The sequence below is a fragment of the Doryrhamphus excisus genome, linkage group LG8, assembly GCF_037039965.1.
Source record: "Doryrhamphus excisus strain RoL-2023G ecotype Guam linkage group LG8, RoL_Dexc_Guam_v1.1, whole genome shotgun sequence".
Taxonomy (NCBI): Eukaryota; Metazoa; Chordata; class Actinopteri; order Syngnathiformes; family Syngnathidae; genus Doryrhamphus; species Doryrhamphus excisus.
The window spans coordinates 15,758,010-15,777,534 of NC_136364.1; the positions used below are offsets into that span (position 1 = coordinate 15,758,010).

A 19,525-nucleotide genomic window follows, 5' to 3' on the forward strand; every position below is an offset into this window, starting at 1 on the left:
CTACGTTAAAAAGCCATAGCATTTCAGTATGTGGAATCAAACTATGGAATGGATTGAGTAAGGAACTCAAACAATGCACAACGATGAGCCAATTCAAGAAACAATACAAGCAGTTGATGTTTGCTAAATACAAGGATGAAGAGTCTTGAACCAGTCATGATGTGCTATATATATCACTATATTGACACTTACTATGGTACCCATTATGTCATTGGATGGTCATATCACCTCCTACTTCGGTATAGGACAAAAAATAAAAACATTAAAAAATAAATTTAAAAAAATAATAATTTAATTAATAAAATTAATAAATATATAATATAATAAAATATAATTACATTTAATAATTTTAATAATTTAATAATTTAATTTAAAAAATATTTTTAATTATATTAGGAAAGCAGGACGTGAACAAATGTAACAGTTACTGATTGTAAAAGTACCAGATGGAGGCGTAGGATTTAATAAGCTTTGCTTCTTCCTACTCCTTTTGGACATGTGGAACTGTGAAGTGATTATGTGATGCATTCAATTCCACATTCCTAAAAACATGCTAGGTTAATTAGCGACTCCAAATTGTCCATAGGTATGTATGTGAGTGTGAATGGTTGTTTGTGTATATATGTGCCACCCTGGCAACCAGTCCAGTGTGTACCCCGGAGGGTCTCGCCCGAAGTCAGCACACCCGCGACCCCAGTGAGGATAAGCGGCATAGAAAATAATATACATATAGAGGGTTGTTGAGTTGAAATGGAACACTATGTGCTTCTACCTTCTTCTAATAACTGAAACGTGACCCCCGACTGCATGCTGTTTTTTAGTCAGATGCCAGGCTGTTAAAACCCTGCTGATTTTTTATACTTTTAACATTTTGCCTTTTAAAAACATGTCATTCTATCCGCTGTGTAAACTACTCAAAGTAACCAGTAAAAGTGTCAAACCAAATGTTCATACTAAACAGAGCGTCTACTTGCTCCCTGGCTGGTGTTCGTGCCAGACGTGTTAAATGTGTTGCAGGATCATCATCATTTGTAGGTGGATTGATAAGTCTTGTTCCAACTTGACTGAACCCCGCAACCCCCGCAGCACCCCCACCCACCCCCTTGCTGCTTCAAAGCAAAGCAGACAGAGCTGAGTGAAGCTTCAGTCTCCTTATGAGATATACTATGTGCTGGAATGCAGACAGTCTGGAAAGAGAGCACAGTAACTCAATATTATTTGGAATATTCACAGCTTATTGACATTATACATATTTTATATTTTATAATATAACGCTTGTCACTACTCAACCACTTTTAGCAGGATTTGTTGGTGTTTAGAAGCTATATTCCTTTAGCAATAATGGCATGGAGACAGCCCCGCAACATACTTATTTGTGGTTGTAGTGCTAGCCAGACGACCAGGCTAACGGCTAAACTGCGACTATTATTCAATCTCGTCTATCAATCATAAGTGATTAGCAGTGAAACATTTTCTAATTACAGAAAATTACATTTTCAAATTCCGGTGGTAGTACCGCGACAGTACCCCCCTCCTTGAAATGACCACCCGATCTACTGTAATAACAACAAGGAGCAATCAGCTCAGCCAACATTAAAACTGATTAGTTCATTGTAAACACCGGCAGGCCAAGTGTTTAACGCACGGTTCAGTTTTCAGCAAGGTCGCCTACAGCCACAGCTGTTAATGCCAATGTTTTCTTTTTTTTCCAGCAACGCACAGACTCCAACTGTTATTTGCTTTTGTAGACTATAGAAAACGGCGGTTAATCGGAGCATTGACGTGCAATAGTCGTCATACCAGTTTGTACAGTATAGTCGCTAGTGGGCTGCCAAAAACACCCCTTAAGGACTCGAAGGAGTGCTGATATTGTGTGGCTTGCTGAAGGCAAACATTCTTAATAGTCTTACAAGCATTTGGAAAATTGAGAGTTTTCACATTGAAACTACACTCATCGGAAACGCAACAGTTTTGGTTTTGCTCCCATTATTCATGAGCTGTCTTTTGTACCTACAAAAGGCTGATCTCGCTCTATTATTGTTCCACAAATCTGTCTAAATCTGTCTTAGTGAGCATTCATCATTCATGACGTATAATCTATCCGCCTCACAGGTGGGACATATCAAATGCTGGTGAGACGGCGTGAGTACTGCACAGGTGTGCCTTAGGTTGGGGAGAGGGGGTGGGGGGGTACTATCTGCTGTGACCACCATTTGTTTCAAATACCGTCCCAAATATGCTTCCATTTTCTTTACCACACATCTCTTGCAGCCTGTCTTCAAAATGCCGTCAATAAAATACACTTGTGCTTGTAGGCCATAACATACGTAACATAAAATAACATAACATAACATACGTAATATAACGTAGCATAGCATAACATAACATACGTAACATAACATACGTAACATAACATGACATAACATACGTAATATAACATAGGATAGCATAACATAACATCATATGTAACATACGTAGCATAGCATAGCATAGCATAGCATAGCATAGCATAGCATAGCATAGCATAGCATAGCATAGCATAGCATAGCATAGCATAGCATAACATACATAACATAACATATGTAACATACGTAGCATAGCATAGCATAACATAACATACGTAACATAACATACGTAACACAACATAACATAACAACAGACGTAACATAGCATAGCATAGCATAGGTAACATAACATACGTAAAATAACATAACATTACAGACGTAGCATAGCATAGCATAGGTAACAACATGCGTAACATAACATATGTAACATAACAACATAACATTACAGATGTAACATAACAAAACATACGTAACACAACATAACATACGTAACATAGCATAGCATAGCATAACATAACATACGTAACATAACATAACATAACATACGTAACATAGCATAGCACAGCATAGCATAGGTAACATAACATACATTACAGATGTAGCATAGCATAGCATAGGTAACATAACATACGTAACATAACATAACATAACATAACATAACATAACATAACATAACATAACATAACATAACATAACATAACATAACATAACATAACATAACATAACATAACATAACCCCACTGCCACAATGCCGCTCCATCCACAACACAGCTGCATTTTACTGATGGCATTTTGAATGCACAGAGATACTGTGATGATAGCCTGAGGCCCGTGGTTGTGTCATTCATCCACAAGCATCACCTCATGTTGCAGAATGATAATGCATGACCCCATGTTGCAAGGGTCTGTACACAATTCCTGGAAGCATCGCCACCCAACATGTCACCCATTGAGCATTTTTGGGATGCTCTGGATGGGTGTACTGTATATGGTATTTGAGGCAAATGATGGTCACAGCCAATCCTGACTGGTTTTCAGACCCCCTTTGGACCACCAGCACATGTAGCGGCCTTTTATTGTGGCCAACCTAAGGCATACATTGAAAAAAATTGACATCTTTTCCGTTCTTGGTCTTTTATTGTTATCATATTGTTGTTCAGGCTGCACGGCGATCTAGTGGTTAGCATGCAGACCTCACAGCGAGGACACCTGAGTTCAATTCCACCCTCGGCCATCTCTGTGTGGCGTTTGCATGTTCTCCACGTGGGTTTTCTGCGGGCACTCCAGATTCCTCCCACATGCTAGGTTAATTGGCGACTCCAAATTATCCATAGGTATGAATGTGAGTGTGAATGGTTGTTTGTCTATATGTGCCCTGTGATTGGCTGGCCCACCAGTCCAGGGTGTAGACAGCTGGGATAGGCTCCAGCACCCCCCACGACCCTTGTGAGGATAAGCGGTAGAAAATGAATGAATATTGTTGTTCAACTTAGCCATATTGTACTGAGCAGCCAGAACTGACACAATCTGTGTTAAATCACCCCCCGCCCCCTCAAATGGTCCAATCCAAGTTGTACAACTGGATGGGCATTCAACAAGTTATAAGAGCTATTTTGTATAAAGATCATATTCAAATGAAACCGGCCCTCATTTGCAATCAACTGCTACATGAACAGGTACGTATGTTTTTAACATATTCCGGGAATTGCATTTTTTATACTTTTAGTATGTGTGACACTCACAAAAACACACACAAATATATGCCCAGAGCATAAGGGATAATAATACACAATGTGGATTATCCAGATCCTGTATTTCTGGTTTGGCTTAATGATAGCTAGCATGCAGGTTGTCATGTAGCGAGGAGACGAGGAGACGAGGAGGAGCGTCAACAACATTGATCAGTTCACACCCACAACATTTTGAAAGTGCTGTGTAAACGTGGTGCTTGCCAGCAGTGCATTCATTACACATGTTAAGGCTTTTAAAAAAGCCACCAAGTCGCCTAATCACAAGGAAACAGTGACACAGGCGATAGTTCCGCCACTATTATTATCCTCATAATTGAGGCTGCTCGTATGAGATATACTCTGAGGGGGTAGCTCAGTGGAAAATAAAGCACATTGGGTGTGTGATGGTTTATATTTTAGTTTTAAATTAAATCACGTATAAAATAAGGCAAAGTTATTTTGCCTGCGTCAGTTATCGGAGCAATGAACGCCATTCACGCTGAAGCGGACATAAACAAACAGCGGCACAAATGTCCACAGGTGCAGTGAAAGGGCACATTCCCATGTAGACGGAAACAAAAATAAAGCTATAGTATATTTTTCTTCCAGATTGACTTGATAGTGAGACTGTGAGCTCTGTGTGCGTTAAAAAAAAAGGTAATTTCACCCACACAGACCTCACAGCACCATTGACACGCCAACAACTTCTACTAAAAAAAGAAAACAATATGAACAGCAGATGTGTTGGGGCGATAACGCAGGGCAACTCTCAGTATTTTTATTCAGTATAAAAAAATATATATATATGAGAGGCTGATAAACTGCATGTAATAGGTATACAGTACATAATCCAGCACAGTTTCAACACACAAATATGCACAATGTCATTAAAAATTCTTGATGTATCCTTCAGAGGCTACACAACGAGGACGCGGTCAGCAGCAGTGACGCCTGAAGGCGCAGCCCAGGAGGGGGTCAACTGTGTGGCTCAAGGTCAGCGCAACGACAGCGCCATATTATTACCTTACACACATTGACATCGTCACTAACACCCCGCAGTCATGACTTAGTCCGGTTTCATCTGCTGAACCTATTTGGGTAGGATGGATGGTAAATATTTGATTTGCAAATGTAATCATGGTGTTTTGAATTATGTGAGGGAAGGATGAATGCTTAAGATAGTGTGTTCCAGTTCGCTCATTTGACTAAATCTTAAATAATAATAACCCAAAAGAGCAACCTTTAATCGCCTCACTCATTTGTCCCTAATGACAAAAACTGTCAGCTTCCCAAAAATATGTTGTATAAGCTATTTGTATTTTTTTGTCCATTCTTTTAGATATATCTTTTAGGTACCTCAAATATACATATGAAATATAAATTGTAATTTGGCCATTTAACCCTTTAAAGAAGATTATGTTTATATACCGCTATACCAGTGATGTTCAGAGAGTTTTTTTTAATGTTAAAACTCATTATGAGAATAAGCGGAAAAGAGGGGAATAATTCACTTTGGGTATAAATATATGTTTTCAAATATATATTTCTTACCTTTTCGTTGTGTATGAAGTACATGCAGCCTTTCCTTCTCCAGGAAAAGTTCTGATACTTTGTTGTAAATGTCTGATCACCTCCTGGTTAGCTTGGGTATATAATTCTCCATCTTGGCAGTCTAATTCATTCATTTGGTTTTCTGCTGGCTTTTCCTCTCTGGAAATACATCAGTGACAAGCACCAGTGTATTTTATTGTTTCTTTTTGTATTTTTCATCAGGACCCCGGACCCCGCTCCACTGCTCCTGCTCCATACCTGTTTTTAATCCAAAAAGAAAACACAACAAATATAACACATCTTTTTTTTTAACATACACACCATTTTCCAACATAAATAGACACACACTCATCATTTTAGTGTTATGGTACCCTGGTAAAGCACAGAAAAACGAATTAAATGATACTGCATGTGTTGAATGGGCAAAAGTAGCGCCATCTGGTGGAGAAATATGAACATAAACAATGTAAAAATGAACAAAATGAAAAACCAATAGTGAATTGTAACATAAATTTCATGAAAATTGGCACTTAATGGGAGTTTTTTTGTTATTTGGAGCAAATTACAACATTATCTTTTTAGGCTAATTTAACGAATAAATATATTCTATATTAATTCAAACGAATGACATAACAATAATCTATCACGTTTATATATGTTCATTTTGATCTTTTTTTTAACACATACACTTCCAAGCAACTGAATTTGCCCTTTTTGTTCTATTTTTCTATCATCTTTCTACAAAATGGTGGACAATAACTACATTTGTTCGGTTTAAATAAAAACAGAATTTGGTATTTACCTGTGAATTTCGCGTGGTGATAAAAAAATGCTATTTAAGCAATTATAATGGCGTTATTAAAGCGACACACCCCCAGAGTGACTCCATTCCGTACGTACTTTGTGCTCCAGAACGAGGCGGTGTTGTGAATCCAGTCCGGGTTTTCCATCTTCCCGCTCCACTCCACTGAACTCCAACCCCCGCGCGCTCTATCAGCATCTCATTCCTGTCTCAATATGTCTCAAGATGGCGGCCAATGCAGGATCGATGTTTCAATATTGGAAGCGCTTTGACTTACAACAACTACAGGTCAGTTTCGAGTTCTCTTCGGCTCGCTTGGCTTAGCTTCGCCGGGGCTCTCGCTCGGTTGCTTTACGTTTGTGTGCTTTTTGTGTTCCGCCACCGCCGTCGTCTCATTCTGTTTATTGGGGGAAGAGAAGCCGAGAGAGCTCCCTCTCACATTGATGAAAGTGGCTCTCTCGCTGATCAGAAATTGATCCTCTTTGTTCAATTCCACATCGATCGGTCCACTGCAACTGGGGCGACCGGCGGGGCGACGACACGGCGGGGATGCGGTGAAATAACAACAAAAAAGACCCCCTTTAAAAAAAACGGTGCTGCTAGTACGGGAAGCTTTTCTCCTTCGCCACCTTTTTATTGCGTGTTGTTCAACTTTTAGCGAGTAGTAGTTAGCCTGACGCTTTAGCCGCCGTGAGCTGGATGCTTTGCTGGGAGGATAAATAATACACTAAAACAAGTAACACTCATTATTACTCCCATTTTTTCATGTACTATTAACTAGCAAATTAGCAAGTTTTGTTGTTAGCAACATCTTTTGGCTAGCGGTTTTACAGCAGTTAGATGATCAATTTTTGCATACATTGCCACGTACATTGTTTATTGACGACATAATTAGTAATATTGATTCATAAGGACCTTTTTGTTGTGTTTTTTTACAGTTAGCTTACAAATCGTACAATAGCTACTAATTTTGACATGCACGCGCAAGGGAAGGCGGAACCGGATCGAATATTGGGCCCAGTGTGCGTGTCAACAGCGAGTGTATATTGGAGCCAGTTGACCTATCACAACACACCAAGACAATGGCACTGTTGTATGAGTGTGTGTGTGTGTGTGGGCCCCCCTCTCCCTGTGGCATTTAACATGGCCCTAGCTGGATTTCAACTTGATGAATATTAGAAGCCCACTTGCTCATTAACATAACATGGCATTATCTAGGCTAGACCACTGATAGTGTTTTCCCTCAAATAGGATTGGGTTTAAACTTTAAAAAAAAAAAAAAATAGGTCACGGTGAGTGTGTTAGACAAAAGGACAGTGAATAAGTCTACCCCCGGCGGCCTTTGTGTTGCACTTATGCCACATCATCAAGGCTTCACTTCTCCTATTTATTTGATCCTGTGCTGCCCTCCTACTCCTGCCCCTTGTTCATGCATTATGTAAAAAAATGTGCTCTCTCTCTTTCTCGCTCGCTCTCTCCTTTCTGTCCTCACTATCTATCTCCCTCCCCCTTCATGTTCACCCAGCACCTTCCATCCAATCTTGCCCCCCGCCCACCCTTCCTCCTCCCATTTTTATTTTTTTCCACCCTGTCTCCTCACTGGCCCTTCACCCCGCTCTCACCCATTTCTCCCTATTTGAACTAGAGTGTGTGAATTTGTGCGGGATCAGTCTTTTTTTTTTTTTTTTCCTCCCCTCACCCCTCCTCTCATAGATTGACTGCCAGCATGGACAGTGAAGGCAGCGCCAGCAGCCAGGACATGAAAAATGCATCGCATAAGTTTGTGATAAGGCCCTGGGTAATTATGGCAAAGGCCCCTATCACAAGCGATTAGTCAGGACAGTGAATCTGAGCGTGTGCAAAAAGGCTGGCGCTTGGCAGGCCTGTCTGCAGGATAGGAATCAGTCAGAGCTGGTGTGTGTATGTGTGTGTGTGTGTGTGTGTGTGTGTGTGTGTGTGTGTGTGTGTGTGTGTGTGTGCAGAACTCTTCAGAACATTCACTGTCTATTATTGACGACATCTTATTTACTCTCACTCTCACCAAGAGGCTCCTGGAGGAAAGCCCTCAGAGAAGGACCATTTTCAACCCCCATTCTTGTTTTTGTTTTTGTTTTTTTTTTTGAAGGGGGGGATATGCTGCATTCCAGAAAACTATGTAGTCAAATTTCTCACCTATGACTAGAAAAAGTCCATGTGAACGCCAGTCAACGGAGGTAATATCATTGTACTGTTGTCCCGGTGATGCTAACCACACCAAAATACTATATTTAACAACATTTCCATGAATGACTAGAGAAGTTTTTTCATATTTAGCACCGTTCTGAAGTCCTGTTTCCATGGCAGTGTTGTATTGCGCAAAATAACACACAGGAATTGGAGGCATGTTGACTTCATGAAGGTCGGCACCATGTTTTTATTTACGTTTGACTTCAGCGATTTGAGGTCACGTACGTTCCAGGTGGGGTAGTGGGTTCTCTTGTCCTTATTACATTTGTTGGTCATGTGTTAACCTGCATACGACAAACATGAAACCTGAAAACTACCATATCGACCTCAATGCAGATTTTATTTATCCATGAAAAAGACATAGTTTTATAGTCGGGGGTCATGATACAGCCTGTACAGGTGCATGCAGACAGGTGACTACAAGGGAGTCTGAGCTTTTCTTCCTGTCACTCTCACACAGACAACAATGACCCAGCAACACAGACATTCTGATGCTATGTTATGTTTTAGGATAGCGGCGATCAATGAAGCAGAGTTATTGAAAGCTACCAGTTATTTCACTGATATTGAAAAATGAAAAAAAAAGTTTCATAGCATAGTGTTTTTAATGACTATCCCAGTATTCCGCTAGAACTGTCTGTTGAAACAACCACTTTAGACCGCATCTCCACCAATCCCTTTGCTTTTAAAACTGGCAAAGTAGGGATGGGCATTCGCACCTCGTTTATCGCTGTTAATTGTTTCCGCCTGCGATGAGTGAATATCAATATTAATAAACTGAATATTTTTGTAGTCGGGACATAGAAAGCCTGTGTTTTTAACATTATTAGAGCTCTCTAGACAACAACTAACTCCCCTATAGTTGCCTTTACACTCTTTATTATGCAGGATCACCTCAGGGACATAAGAGACGGCAGCAGCTAGCATAGCATGCTACCGAGCTAACTAATTAGCCTCCAGTTTATTCATTCTAAACATACGGCTTTCAAACAGAGTAGGTAAGGACAAAAGACACAAGGAGAAAAAACGGATAACTTTCGGTTTCACTATGTCATGTTAGACATGCCATGGCCGACTCCCCACAGCGTGAAGGTAATGTAATATAACGTCATGTCTCATCAATGTAATATTACTGATGCCTCGTGACTAGACTTAGCAAGAATTCTGTCAAAGTACACTTGTGTACGCCACTTTACATTCAAGCTAGCTTGAAGCAGTTAGCATGGCCGAATGATTCTTAGAAGAAATAGTTCATTTGCCGACATGGAGGCGAGGATGAGTGACCGAGAGGAGCGGCGGCTCCGGACATACTTTTGTGGCGCTAGCTACAGCGGTACATTTACATTGATGTCGCTGTCAATTTTGCAGGACACGGCTAGGTTTTGTCATCAACATGCATTATTTTGATGGAATTGAAATCTCCATATTGCTAAATTTGTTTAGTTTCTTTTGTATATCATTTAAATCAGCCATTCCTAATGCAGAAATGAACACTGATTGTTGGTTTTGTACATTTTGGATAAGATATGTAATGTTTTGAGTAAAAGAGTAATATAATATAAAAATGTAAGTAAAAAATACCATATATCTGTGTTAAAGATTCATAATAACAGTCATATGCAGTGTGTTTTTTTTTTTTACTGTGGCATAGTTGTTCATTCCTCCTTAAAAACAGAAATGTGTGACAGTTGCAGCAGTGTTATGAATATGTGATCATGGTGTACACATTTCTCGTGGTGGTTTTTTGCAGCCTTTTCTGCTCTATGTGACAATAGACTGGCAAAAACAATTTTGGTGTGTATGTTAGGCTTTTGATGATGAAAATCCCAGCCAACCTCGATGTCAGTAGCTTTAAGCCATCGCAGCCTATTCCTCAGGCTCCAGCTGCTGATGTTCATTAAAATCTTATTTGATCAGCGTGTCGTATTCCCCCTGCATGAGGAACTAGCTAGGTGGTTGTTACAGGACAGAGAGTGCTTTGAAACAGCGTCGCGAGCTGTTAACTTGTCTTCTCTCTACGTCCCCCCCCCCCATTTTCTCTTTCCTTCGCTTGAAACATAAATGGGCGCAACAGCGATGCTTTTAGCAAGGTCTTGCACACTCGCAAAATGGATCAGTGATTCAAAGATGACGGCAGGATGACGGTGAATTACAGATGGAGGAGGTCTTAACGACTCTTAATCCCTGTCCATCCATTACGGAGTGGAGTTTCTTTCGAGAACTCATCACTCTTCTCTTCTATTGTTGTTTTTCATTTGACCCAGTCAAGCAGTTTGCTTGGAACATCGTGTCTCTTCTTGACAGCGATGGGAGATTGAGCTTCATTACTGGCGAGCCCTAATAAGATAAGAGCCTTTAGTATGCTTTTTATTTTTTTTTTGCATAACCTTGGCAAATTGGAAACAGAACTCTAGTTGGGCACAAATTGTTAGACTGAATGAAAGAGCGTTTTCTTTTGGAGTCAAGCAGTCTCTTACCTCCTTCAAGGAGGTTATGTTTTCATAGCAGTTTGTTTGTTTGTACTGTGATTTACTTCTGCTCGTGAGACTGCAGTTTTTGGATATTTTTGAAAGTTTATGTGGGATGGTCATTGTAGTAAGGGGGGTTTAATTGAGTACAGCAATACTGTTCAGGTGAGCGCAGTAGCAATGAGGGACGTCCGCATCACAGGTAGGTGGGAACGCATGGGGGCATGTGTATGTACGTGTGTGTAGTTTCTGTGTGGGGGAAAAAGCACGCAAAACAATACTTGTGAGCACAAACTTATGAGTCTATAAGTGACTACAATGGAACCAAGCACAAAGCCCACTACAACATACACGAGTTAGCAATATGTTCACAACTGAACCGGAACACAGTAGCGATGCTAACGAGGCTAACTAACAGACAGTAAGCAACCAGCATAACGGCACAAAACACTATACAACATATATATATATATATATATATATATATATATATATATCGCCGGCGTCTAACGTTAAATAAGTGAGACTAAACGTTACTCACATTTATAGACGCACAAAGCTATACATAGCATCAACGCCCAGAGCTAAACAGTTACCGTGACATCAACTCCCGAAGCTAGCAGCTACAGTGACACGTTCAGGTACCCGACCAGCGTAGTAATTCTGAGCAACACCCGCACACATGTCAGCCTGAAATAAACCAGAACAGACCAGGGTATAACAAGGAGTCTTTTGTACAGTCATAATGCATTTTTAATTAATTACAAATTAATTAATCGTGTCTTTGGACAGTTGAGACAAAACCGAGCGCACTACTTGTCTGTCATCAGCAGAGGCGCTCAACTCATTTGATGTTAAGACCAACAGGGCATCAGATATCAGTGTGTCCTCTAAGGTTACAGATTTTTTTTGGGTGGACGGGGCTGGACGGTAGTGTTAATATGATTGATCCTCGACAGTTATAAATGACAATGACACATTTTTTTATAAACTAACTCAATAGAAAGACTCAAAAAAGTCAAAACCAATGGCAGAATTGCTCACAGACATGTCGTATAATTTATGTGATCACTCCTCCCTCCTAGAAACAACACCAGAGTGGAAATGTGAGTTCAGAAAAGTTTAGCGGTTGTCCCATCCCTGAGAACCTGGGGAGGGGGGACAGAGCCTTCTCTGTTGCCGCCCCCTCCCTTTGGAAGTCACTTCCGCTACACATCCGTGACACTGCTGACCTTACCACTTAAAAGACTAATTTAAAAAACACACTGCTTTTTAACAGATAACTCCTTGCTAGGCATCTTTTGAGTCCTGTAAGTAAAATGTATTACTTATCAATCACTTGATTTTCAGTTTTCCCGATGAGTCAAGGAAATTGGCATTTGTCCAAACAGCATTAAGGCATAGCTAAGCTAGTGTGAAAATAATTGACTATATTTGTGTCGTAACTTCAGTGAAAAGCGATCTAGAGTTCATTCTTATTGTCCAGCTTCTACCGGGTAAATTTAGTAAAGTCTTTGGTAAGCCGATCCCGGCGTGGCGGCCGATGGCAACCCCAAGTGGTTTAAATCTCTCAGTGGCTGGCCTGCTGTTGTTGTCTGCAGGACTTTTTAGCGTTAATTTATGAGCTGGGTGTCTGAAGGCGCTGGTTGAGATATTTTTACCCCTACTGTTGCTGCACAGGCTGGTGGAGCGTAGCGGAAGAGGGGGGTAGGGGGGCATCACGTCATTGCTTTTACTGTAGCCAAGCAGCCCTCTGCCCGGTGACAAAACCTGGCATCGGGACTGAGCTTGCACTGTGTTTTGGTGGGTGTTGGCCGCTAAACATGAGTCAGAGAGTGGGGCGAGTGCATGGCAGGTCTTTGGTGTGCCCCGCACCTCTCCGCCCCCCCAACCGGTTTACTTGGCTCTTACTGTTTTAAGAAGGTTTTACTGTATCCCTGAAAGGAAAGCAGGACTGACAAACTCGTATCTCAGAGGAAGTCGTCCTCCCCAGTCAACCTTGGGAAAAATCTTCTTTTCCTTTTTTTTTTCTATTTTCACCCTCCTGCTACTGAGAGGCGTGTCGGGTACACCCAGTTTAACCAATTTAACAAACAAAAAAAATAACTTGAGTCATAATCTAATAATGCTGTCAAACACATTTTGCACTGCTATGGAAATCTTGACCGGCGCCGTTTTGAGTAAAGATAAAATAAGTCCTGTGCAGTCAGTGTCGAAACAGATGGAATTGGTGGTGCTTAAACGTATTAATTAATATTTTAAAATGTTGATATTTAATGCCATACTGACAGTTATTATGGCATCCTTTGGCAATGTTACTTATTTTTTGAAGGTGCAAAAACTTCATTGTCAGTGTGTTTTCTAACACTTTAAGTGGTATTTGAAGTATTAATGGCTTCTCCTAAGCGTGTGTGATGTTTTATTGACGTTCGCTTTGCATTATAATCGGAATGGCAGCTCCACGTATTTATTTAGTAAATGGCATCTAACTGCTAAACAATTTGGCAAACGTGTGCACATGCTTATTCACGACTACAGTTGACACATTACATGCAAGTATATTTGCTGCCTGTATTAATATTCAGTTCATATGCATATCAAATGGTGAACTAAAGTAATGTGCGGTGTGTACACTTCAGAGTTGAAGTTGATGATCTCCTTGCTACTTTGTTAGCGCTCCAGCAAACACTGTTGTTGTGATCATGTGGGCTCTATCCGGTCGCTTCCGGATTGGCGCGCTGGGGCGGAGTGTGGAAGTGACTGCTTGTATCAAAGTGCCAAAATTGGAGATTTCAGTGCTAATATGGCCCTGCTATTAATATTTGCTCGGACTGTAATAGTAATCATATATAGTTGTCAATAAGCAAAATGTACTTCAGTTGTTCTGAGTCGGTTAAACTACGGATGTTGATGTCGGTGTGTCTGATATCCCCCGCCTCCTTCCTCTCCCCTCGTCTTTTGAGGCACATTTGTAAATGTTGATTTAATATGAGTTTCCACTGTACTCTGAAAACTTTTGATGAGGGTGTTCCGACTTAATGTAAGGTTTGCGCCGTCTTCTGTTTTTTTTTTATTGCCTACGTAGAGAGCATGTAAACCAGACTTCCAAAACGGCAAATTGCAACAAGAGACACTTTGAAGTGTCAGGCATTATTTAGAGACCCTCTTGGAGTCCCTCACCTACAGACGGCATCATAGAGTTTCATCGGCTTTCATGACACAACCAGCCACTATTCAGCGTGCTCACTATTTCACAAGAGACATCACAGGCTTTTACTGACCAGGCAACTCTCTGTGGACTCTCTGTGTAACGCTAAGACTGTTTTTTTTTTGAGTTTTCTGCGCTCATCTAAAAATAAGGCGTTTGATCAAAATCCTGTCATACTTCTTTAGTTCATCTTGTAAGAAGTATCACTGTAAATGAAAACATAGCCTTTCTTCAGGCGATTGAACAATATTGAATAATTATTAGGGAGAGTGGATGTTTTTAGGTTTTTTTGCATTCCAACCCACAGTAAAATATTCATTCATTTTCTACCGCTTTTTACTCACAAGGGTCGCGGGGGGTGCTGGAGCCTATCCCAGCTGTCTTCGGGCGAGAGGCGGGGTACACTGGTCGCCAGCCAATCACAGGGCACATATAGACAAACAACCATTCACCCGCCGTGCCGCCCCAGTAAAATATTAATAATTAAAAATACAGAAAACCATGGGGGGAAAAAAACAAGCGTGTTGCTTTCATTGTCAGGAAAAAAAAGTCAGTATTTGTGGAGTAATGTCCTGTAATTAAAGCTAATTATTTTGTTTTTAAGGAAATCAACAATACTTCATTGTGTTTTTCCATTCACTCAAATCATTTCGCTCTGGACAAGTAGTGCCTCAGGGTGGAAGAAATATATGGGGTGAGAATAACCTTGACGAAATGGCAGCGCTGCCAATCTGACGGCAAGGAAAAGTGGAAACTTTAAGCTTTAACCTGTTTGATGGGCTCTGAAGTTGCACATTTCTGGCAAAGCAGTGAGCTGGGCCTTTGTGACCTTTTTAAAGTTTTTTGTATTGAGGGGGGTATTTACATGGTAATCCAAACATAAAGCATGGAGAAAATGAAACAGAATCCCATTCCATCTAAAGCCATGTTAGCCCATTTTACAGCAAAAGTTCAGGAAACGTTTCTGTTCACTATACACTCAGGCTGCAAATACTTTGAGTCGAACCCAATTGTAGCTTTAGTGTTAGCCTGTTAGCATTGGCATTGGGGTTCACTCGGTTAAACAAGCCGCCATGTAACAAACTAATGAACATTTGATATGATTAATTTCACTTGTTGTTCACTGCTTCCTCCATTTCGACCCAATGAGACTTCAGTCTTTGCCATTGTTTTGTTGGTAGCTTGTGGTATCTCAAAATTGACCAACTTTTCGGCTTATTACCACAGCCTTCAACAATCATTTGTTGAGGCATCATTTATAACCAAAATGGAAACAAATATGTGTTTATGTTTTACATAAGAAATGTGAATAATGGGCAAACTTCCCCCAAAAGTACATTTCTAAATTTCTTTGGTTTTTCACCAATTTGTTTGGGTGTGTGTTCTATATTTAGATCCACCAGCTTGTTGGCTATTCTTCCGCAGACTTGAATGTTTTGGTTCGCCATTTCAGAACCTCTGTAAATACGTTCAAAAGAGTCTGTCCACTTCCCGTACCGTGCATATCTACATGGGAATTAATGATAGTTTGATTTAAACACGGTGGATGAATAGAAACACCACAAGAATGTTCAACCAATCGCCACAGCCCACCCCCCATAGTTCCTGGAACTTCGTCAAAAGTACCTAGTGGCTAGGAGGAACTTCTTTTACCTGGGTAGATTTTGGTAGAAAAGCAAAGGGGGGTATTTCAATCTGCCAGGATTAATAGGAAAGTTCCCCATAAAGTTTCTGCGGTGGAAAAGGGGCTATTGTGATCATTTTAAGCAACTGTAAACGGTCACACCTCAAGGACCAGTGCTGAAGTTTGCCTGAGCGCTTTGCTGAGCTTGAATGTAATGCATTACTCCATCTTGTTCCAGAAATTAGTTCTTTTTACATGAAACTAACCTGCTGTATAGTGTATATACAGAAAATCCTTATCTGAGTGTTGTTTATCACACCGCTATCAGGGAGCGTGGGCTAAATAAGACGGGAGAATCCCTATGTGCTGTCCTGATCCCATGTCAGCACATGACCTCGGTATCACTGTCTGTTTAGATCATTGACGGTTCAGTATTGAATTCTAATAGGCCTATTGGTGTGTACAAATGGTCCAAGTATTGAATTATGATATTGGCAAAGGCTGATGGCCTCGGGATTGAATTATGATATTGGTGCGCTGCAGCCTAATGGTTCTTGGTATTGAATTATGATATTGGTGCACTTTGATGGTGCAGGGATTGAATTATGATATGGCTTGCTACCTGCTAAAAGCTCACTCGGTGTAATTTTCAATGTCAATCACGGCCTCAATGGCTGGATCCATCGCCGGCCTTCAGGCTCAAGTCATCATTCACATCAGAAGGGAGCAGCCTTCAACCTTTAGCCTCACTTCTCCCTCCATTTTTTTTCCACTCTCTACTTTTCTCTTCACTCATTTGGGATCTGTTTTTCTAAATAATGATTACTGTTAAATAACACATACTGTATACCAGGGGTCTCAAACATGCGGCCCGCGGGCCAAATGTGGCCCGCAGGACACCAGTTTGAGGCCCTCGCCTTGATATGAAAGTTTAATGTTAGTGCGGCCTGCGCAAGTTTGATTATGGATGCTGTATGGTATCATGTACCCAGAAAAAATTATTACGTTTGATTAATGTTCATGTTAAAGGTTAAATAACTGTTAATAGTTATCCTCCCTATCCGTGTGGAAGTGGTAAGTTTTTGGCTTTTTTTAAGTTTAAAGGAAATAACTTGGAGGCTACCGTTTCAGTCGCTAGCTCTCTAGTTTGCGAGTTAGCATGTGTCTCAAGACCCTGCAGTTGCGCAATATGTTGTAAATAAAAAGAGTATAAATGTGACTATAGTCGTGTTTTGTCATGTCTACAGGGCTCTAATAATGCTTTGTTAATTTTAATCTGAAAGAAATAATTTGTCTACCCACCAACTATATGTGGTTTCTCAAGTTTTTATTATTTGCTGTTTTATTATTATTATTATATTTATTTATTACTGATTGATTGATTTTCTTTATTCTTGATTTGTTTATTTTTCATCTTATTTTGTGCAGAAAAATAAAAATTAAGATATTTGAGAACAGTGGAATGTTTTATCAGCGCTTTTCTTGTAGAAAATCGAAACCAAAGCACTGAAAAAGTTTGTATATTTTTCTGTTTTTAATAAATGCGTTTTTTTTTTTTTTTTTTTTGGAAAACCTGATGTGGCCCAGTCTTACCCAGACCCTAGCGCCAGTGGCCCCCAAGTAAATTGAGTTTGAGACCTCTGCTGTATACTGTACATACTGTATGTATGATCTGGGATCCAGCATTGCATGTAATAGCAAACACTATGATTCATTGACTTTAAACTCATACTGATGGAAATTAGTCCTATTAACTTGCAGTATTATTGAAGCACAACACACTAGTACATTCATTTACAAGGCCCTTATGCTAAAGTAATGGAACAGTAATGACTGTGAATCTTTAGGTGAATTCAATTCTGCAGGTGTCCACACCTTCTCATTTGTTTATGTTGAGCTCATTCCCATTTTTGGTCAGTTTTTTTTTTAAAAGAAACCAGAGTGCTGATGGTTCTGCTGCCAGCTTGCAGAGTAAATGGAAGGCCTGCTTCTGTGTCAGCCCTCTAAAAATAACACAGACTGCTGGCTGGGCTCAGCAGAAATCTACCGCCCGATTATGATGATTCAACTACCCTGTGTTCACAGGTGTGTATGTGTGTGTGCGTGTGTGTGTGCGTGTGTGCGCACTTTGGATGGGCTGTGATTTCTACATAACCTAAGGTTTGGTTCACTGCTTTATTTTTGAAGTGTTGAGGTTCTTACCTAGTGTTGCCATAGTAATTTTAAGCAGAGAAAGGATGATTATTAAATTATCTTTTGGTGGTTGGTTAGCGCAATTATGCCAAAATTATATTAATTGTGTGTCAGGTAAGGGGTTTGAATGAAGTTGTTTTCACTTTTTTTTTGTTACAGTCCACTCGCATTGGTGCTCAACCACTGTGTAATATCCATCATTTCAACTGCCAGCTATACCACATATACTGAATACATATTTATATGTGTGATATTTTAGCCAATTTTGTCCCTGATTCCCGCCCAAAATCCAGTCTTTCACCAGTAATTGGATGGGATTGTCGTTGATGCCATTGTCAATTGAGTGAATTGATAATTCCTTTGAACTTAAATGCAAAATGACGGAACAGCCAACTTCTCCCGGCAGAAAACACAAGGGATTTGGCGCATTAGCATGCCTGCAGGCAACAAAACCCCTTTTTTTTGTAGCTGCTGTCATAATTTCAGTCGAATTTTGCTTTCTTGTCACCTTATTTATTCAACGTGTGTCTCTCATGTCCGCACCAGCCAGTAGAATCTGTTAAGATTTTAAAAACATCTTTGTGTACCAGACTTAACAAAAAAATTTGTATCCAAAATGCACTTGTGCCCTCGGATGGAACCTTGGCCCCTGTCAAACATTTGACCCCCCAGCAGCTGCCAGACTGGAGACAGGGTTCAGGGGTGGGCTGACCCCGTCTGACCTGGCTACGACCCCGGACCAGTCTGACTGGCCCAACAGTCGACTGCACCATCTGCCTCACCTTTCAATCGCTCTAACCTCCTTGAACTTGAACTTGTGGAAGATGTGATTTTAGAAATGGTCCAATAATCGCTTTTAATCATTTTATTTTAAGACAACCAGCCGGAGTCTTTTTAAACATTTCAATTGTGAACCGGGGGAGCCGCTGCTGCAGGAGTTTCAGGAACCTTCGAATACAGAGCGGATGAATAATGTCATACTCCCCATATCCCGTTTTTTCAAAAGCGAAACTAGACCACTGTTGGAAAAGGAGGGGGGAAGGGGACTGCGTGTTTAGTAGACACAGGCTCATCCGCTGACTGCTGTCTGACCCCAAGTTCAGCAGTATGGTTATTAATAGGCCCAGAGGCCTCAACTTCCAGGAGGCCCTCTGATCAGCTCCAGATGTGGTATGAACGAGAGGACAAGTCCTACTCAGCTAATCCATGTTTCTCATGGAGCCCAAAGTAGGCAGATTGGCATTTGTAGAGACTGATAAAGAGCGAGGGAGCAGGGAAGGGAGGGACAGACTGGAGACCTTTCCACAGCAGGAGTTTCTGTCTGTGTGTGTGTGTTTTACTTATTACACTCTCTGCCCCAAGACGAAAAGACCATAAA

The 19,525-nt window shown here is 40.6% G+C and overlaps 1 protein-coding gene across 5 annotated transcripts in view; it reads left to right on the forward strand.

Annotated features, from left to right (window-relative positions):
• The first annotated feature begins 6,576 nt into the window (after positions 1-6,576).
• Positions 6,577-19,525, forward strand: part of cux1b (cut-like homeobox 1b) — a 78,909-nt gene continuing 65,960 nt past the window's right edge. For all 5 annotated transcript variants that reach the window (XM_058079250.2, XM_058079252.2, XM_058079246.2 and 2 more), the window contains exon 1: positions 6,577-6,716. In XM_058079250.2, the coding sequence (XP_057935233.2) occupies positions 6,654-6,716 (63 nt within the window). In that variant the 5' untranslated portion in view covers positions 6,577-6,653. The remainder of the gene's footprint in view (positions 6,717-19,525) is intronic.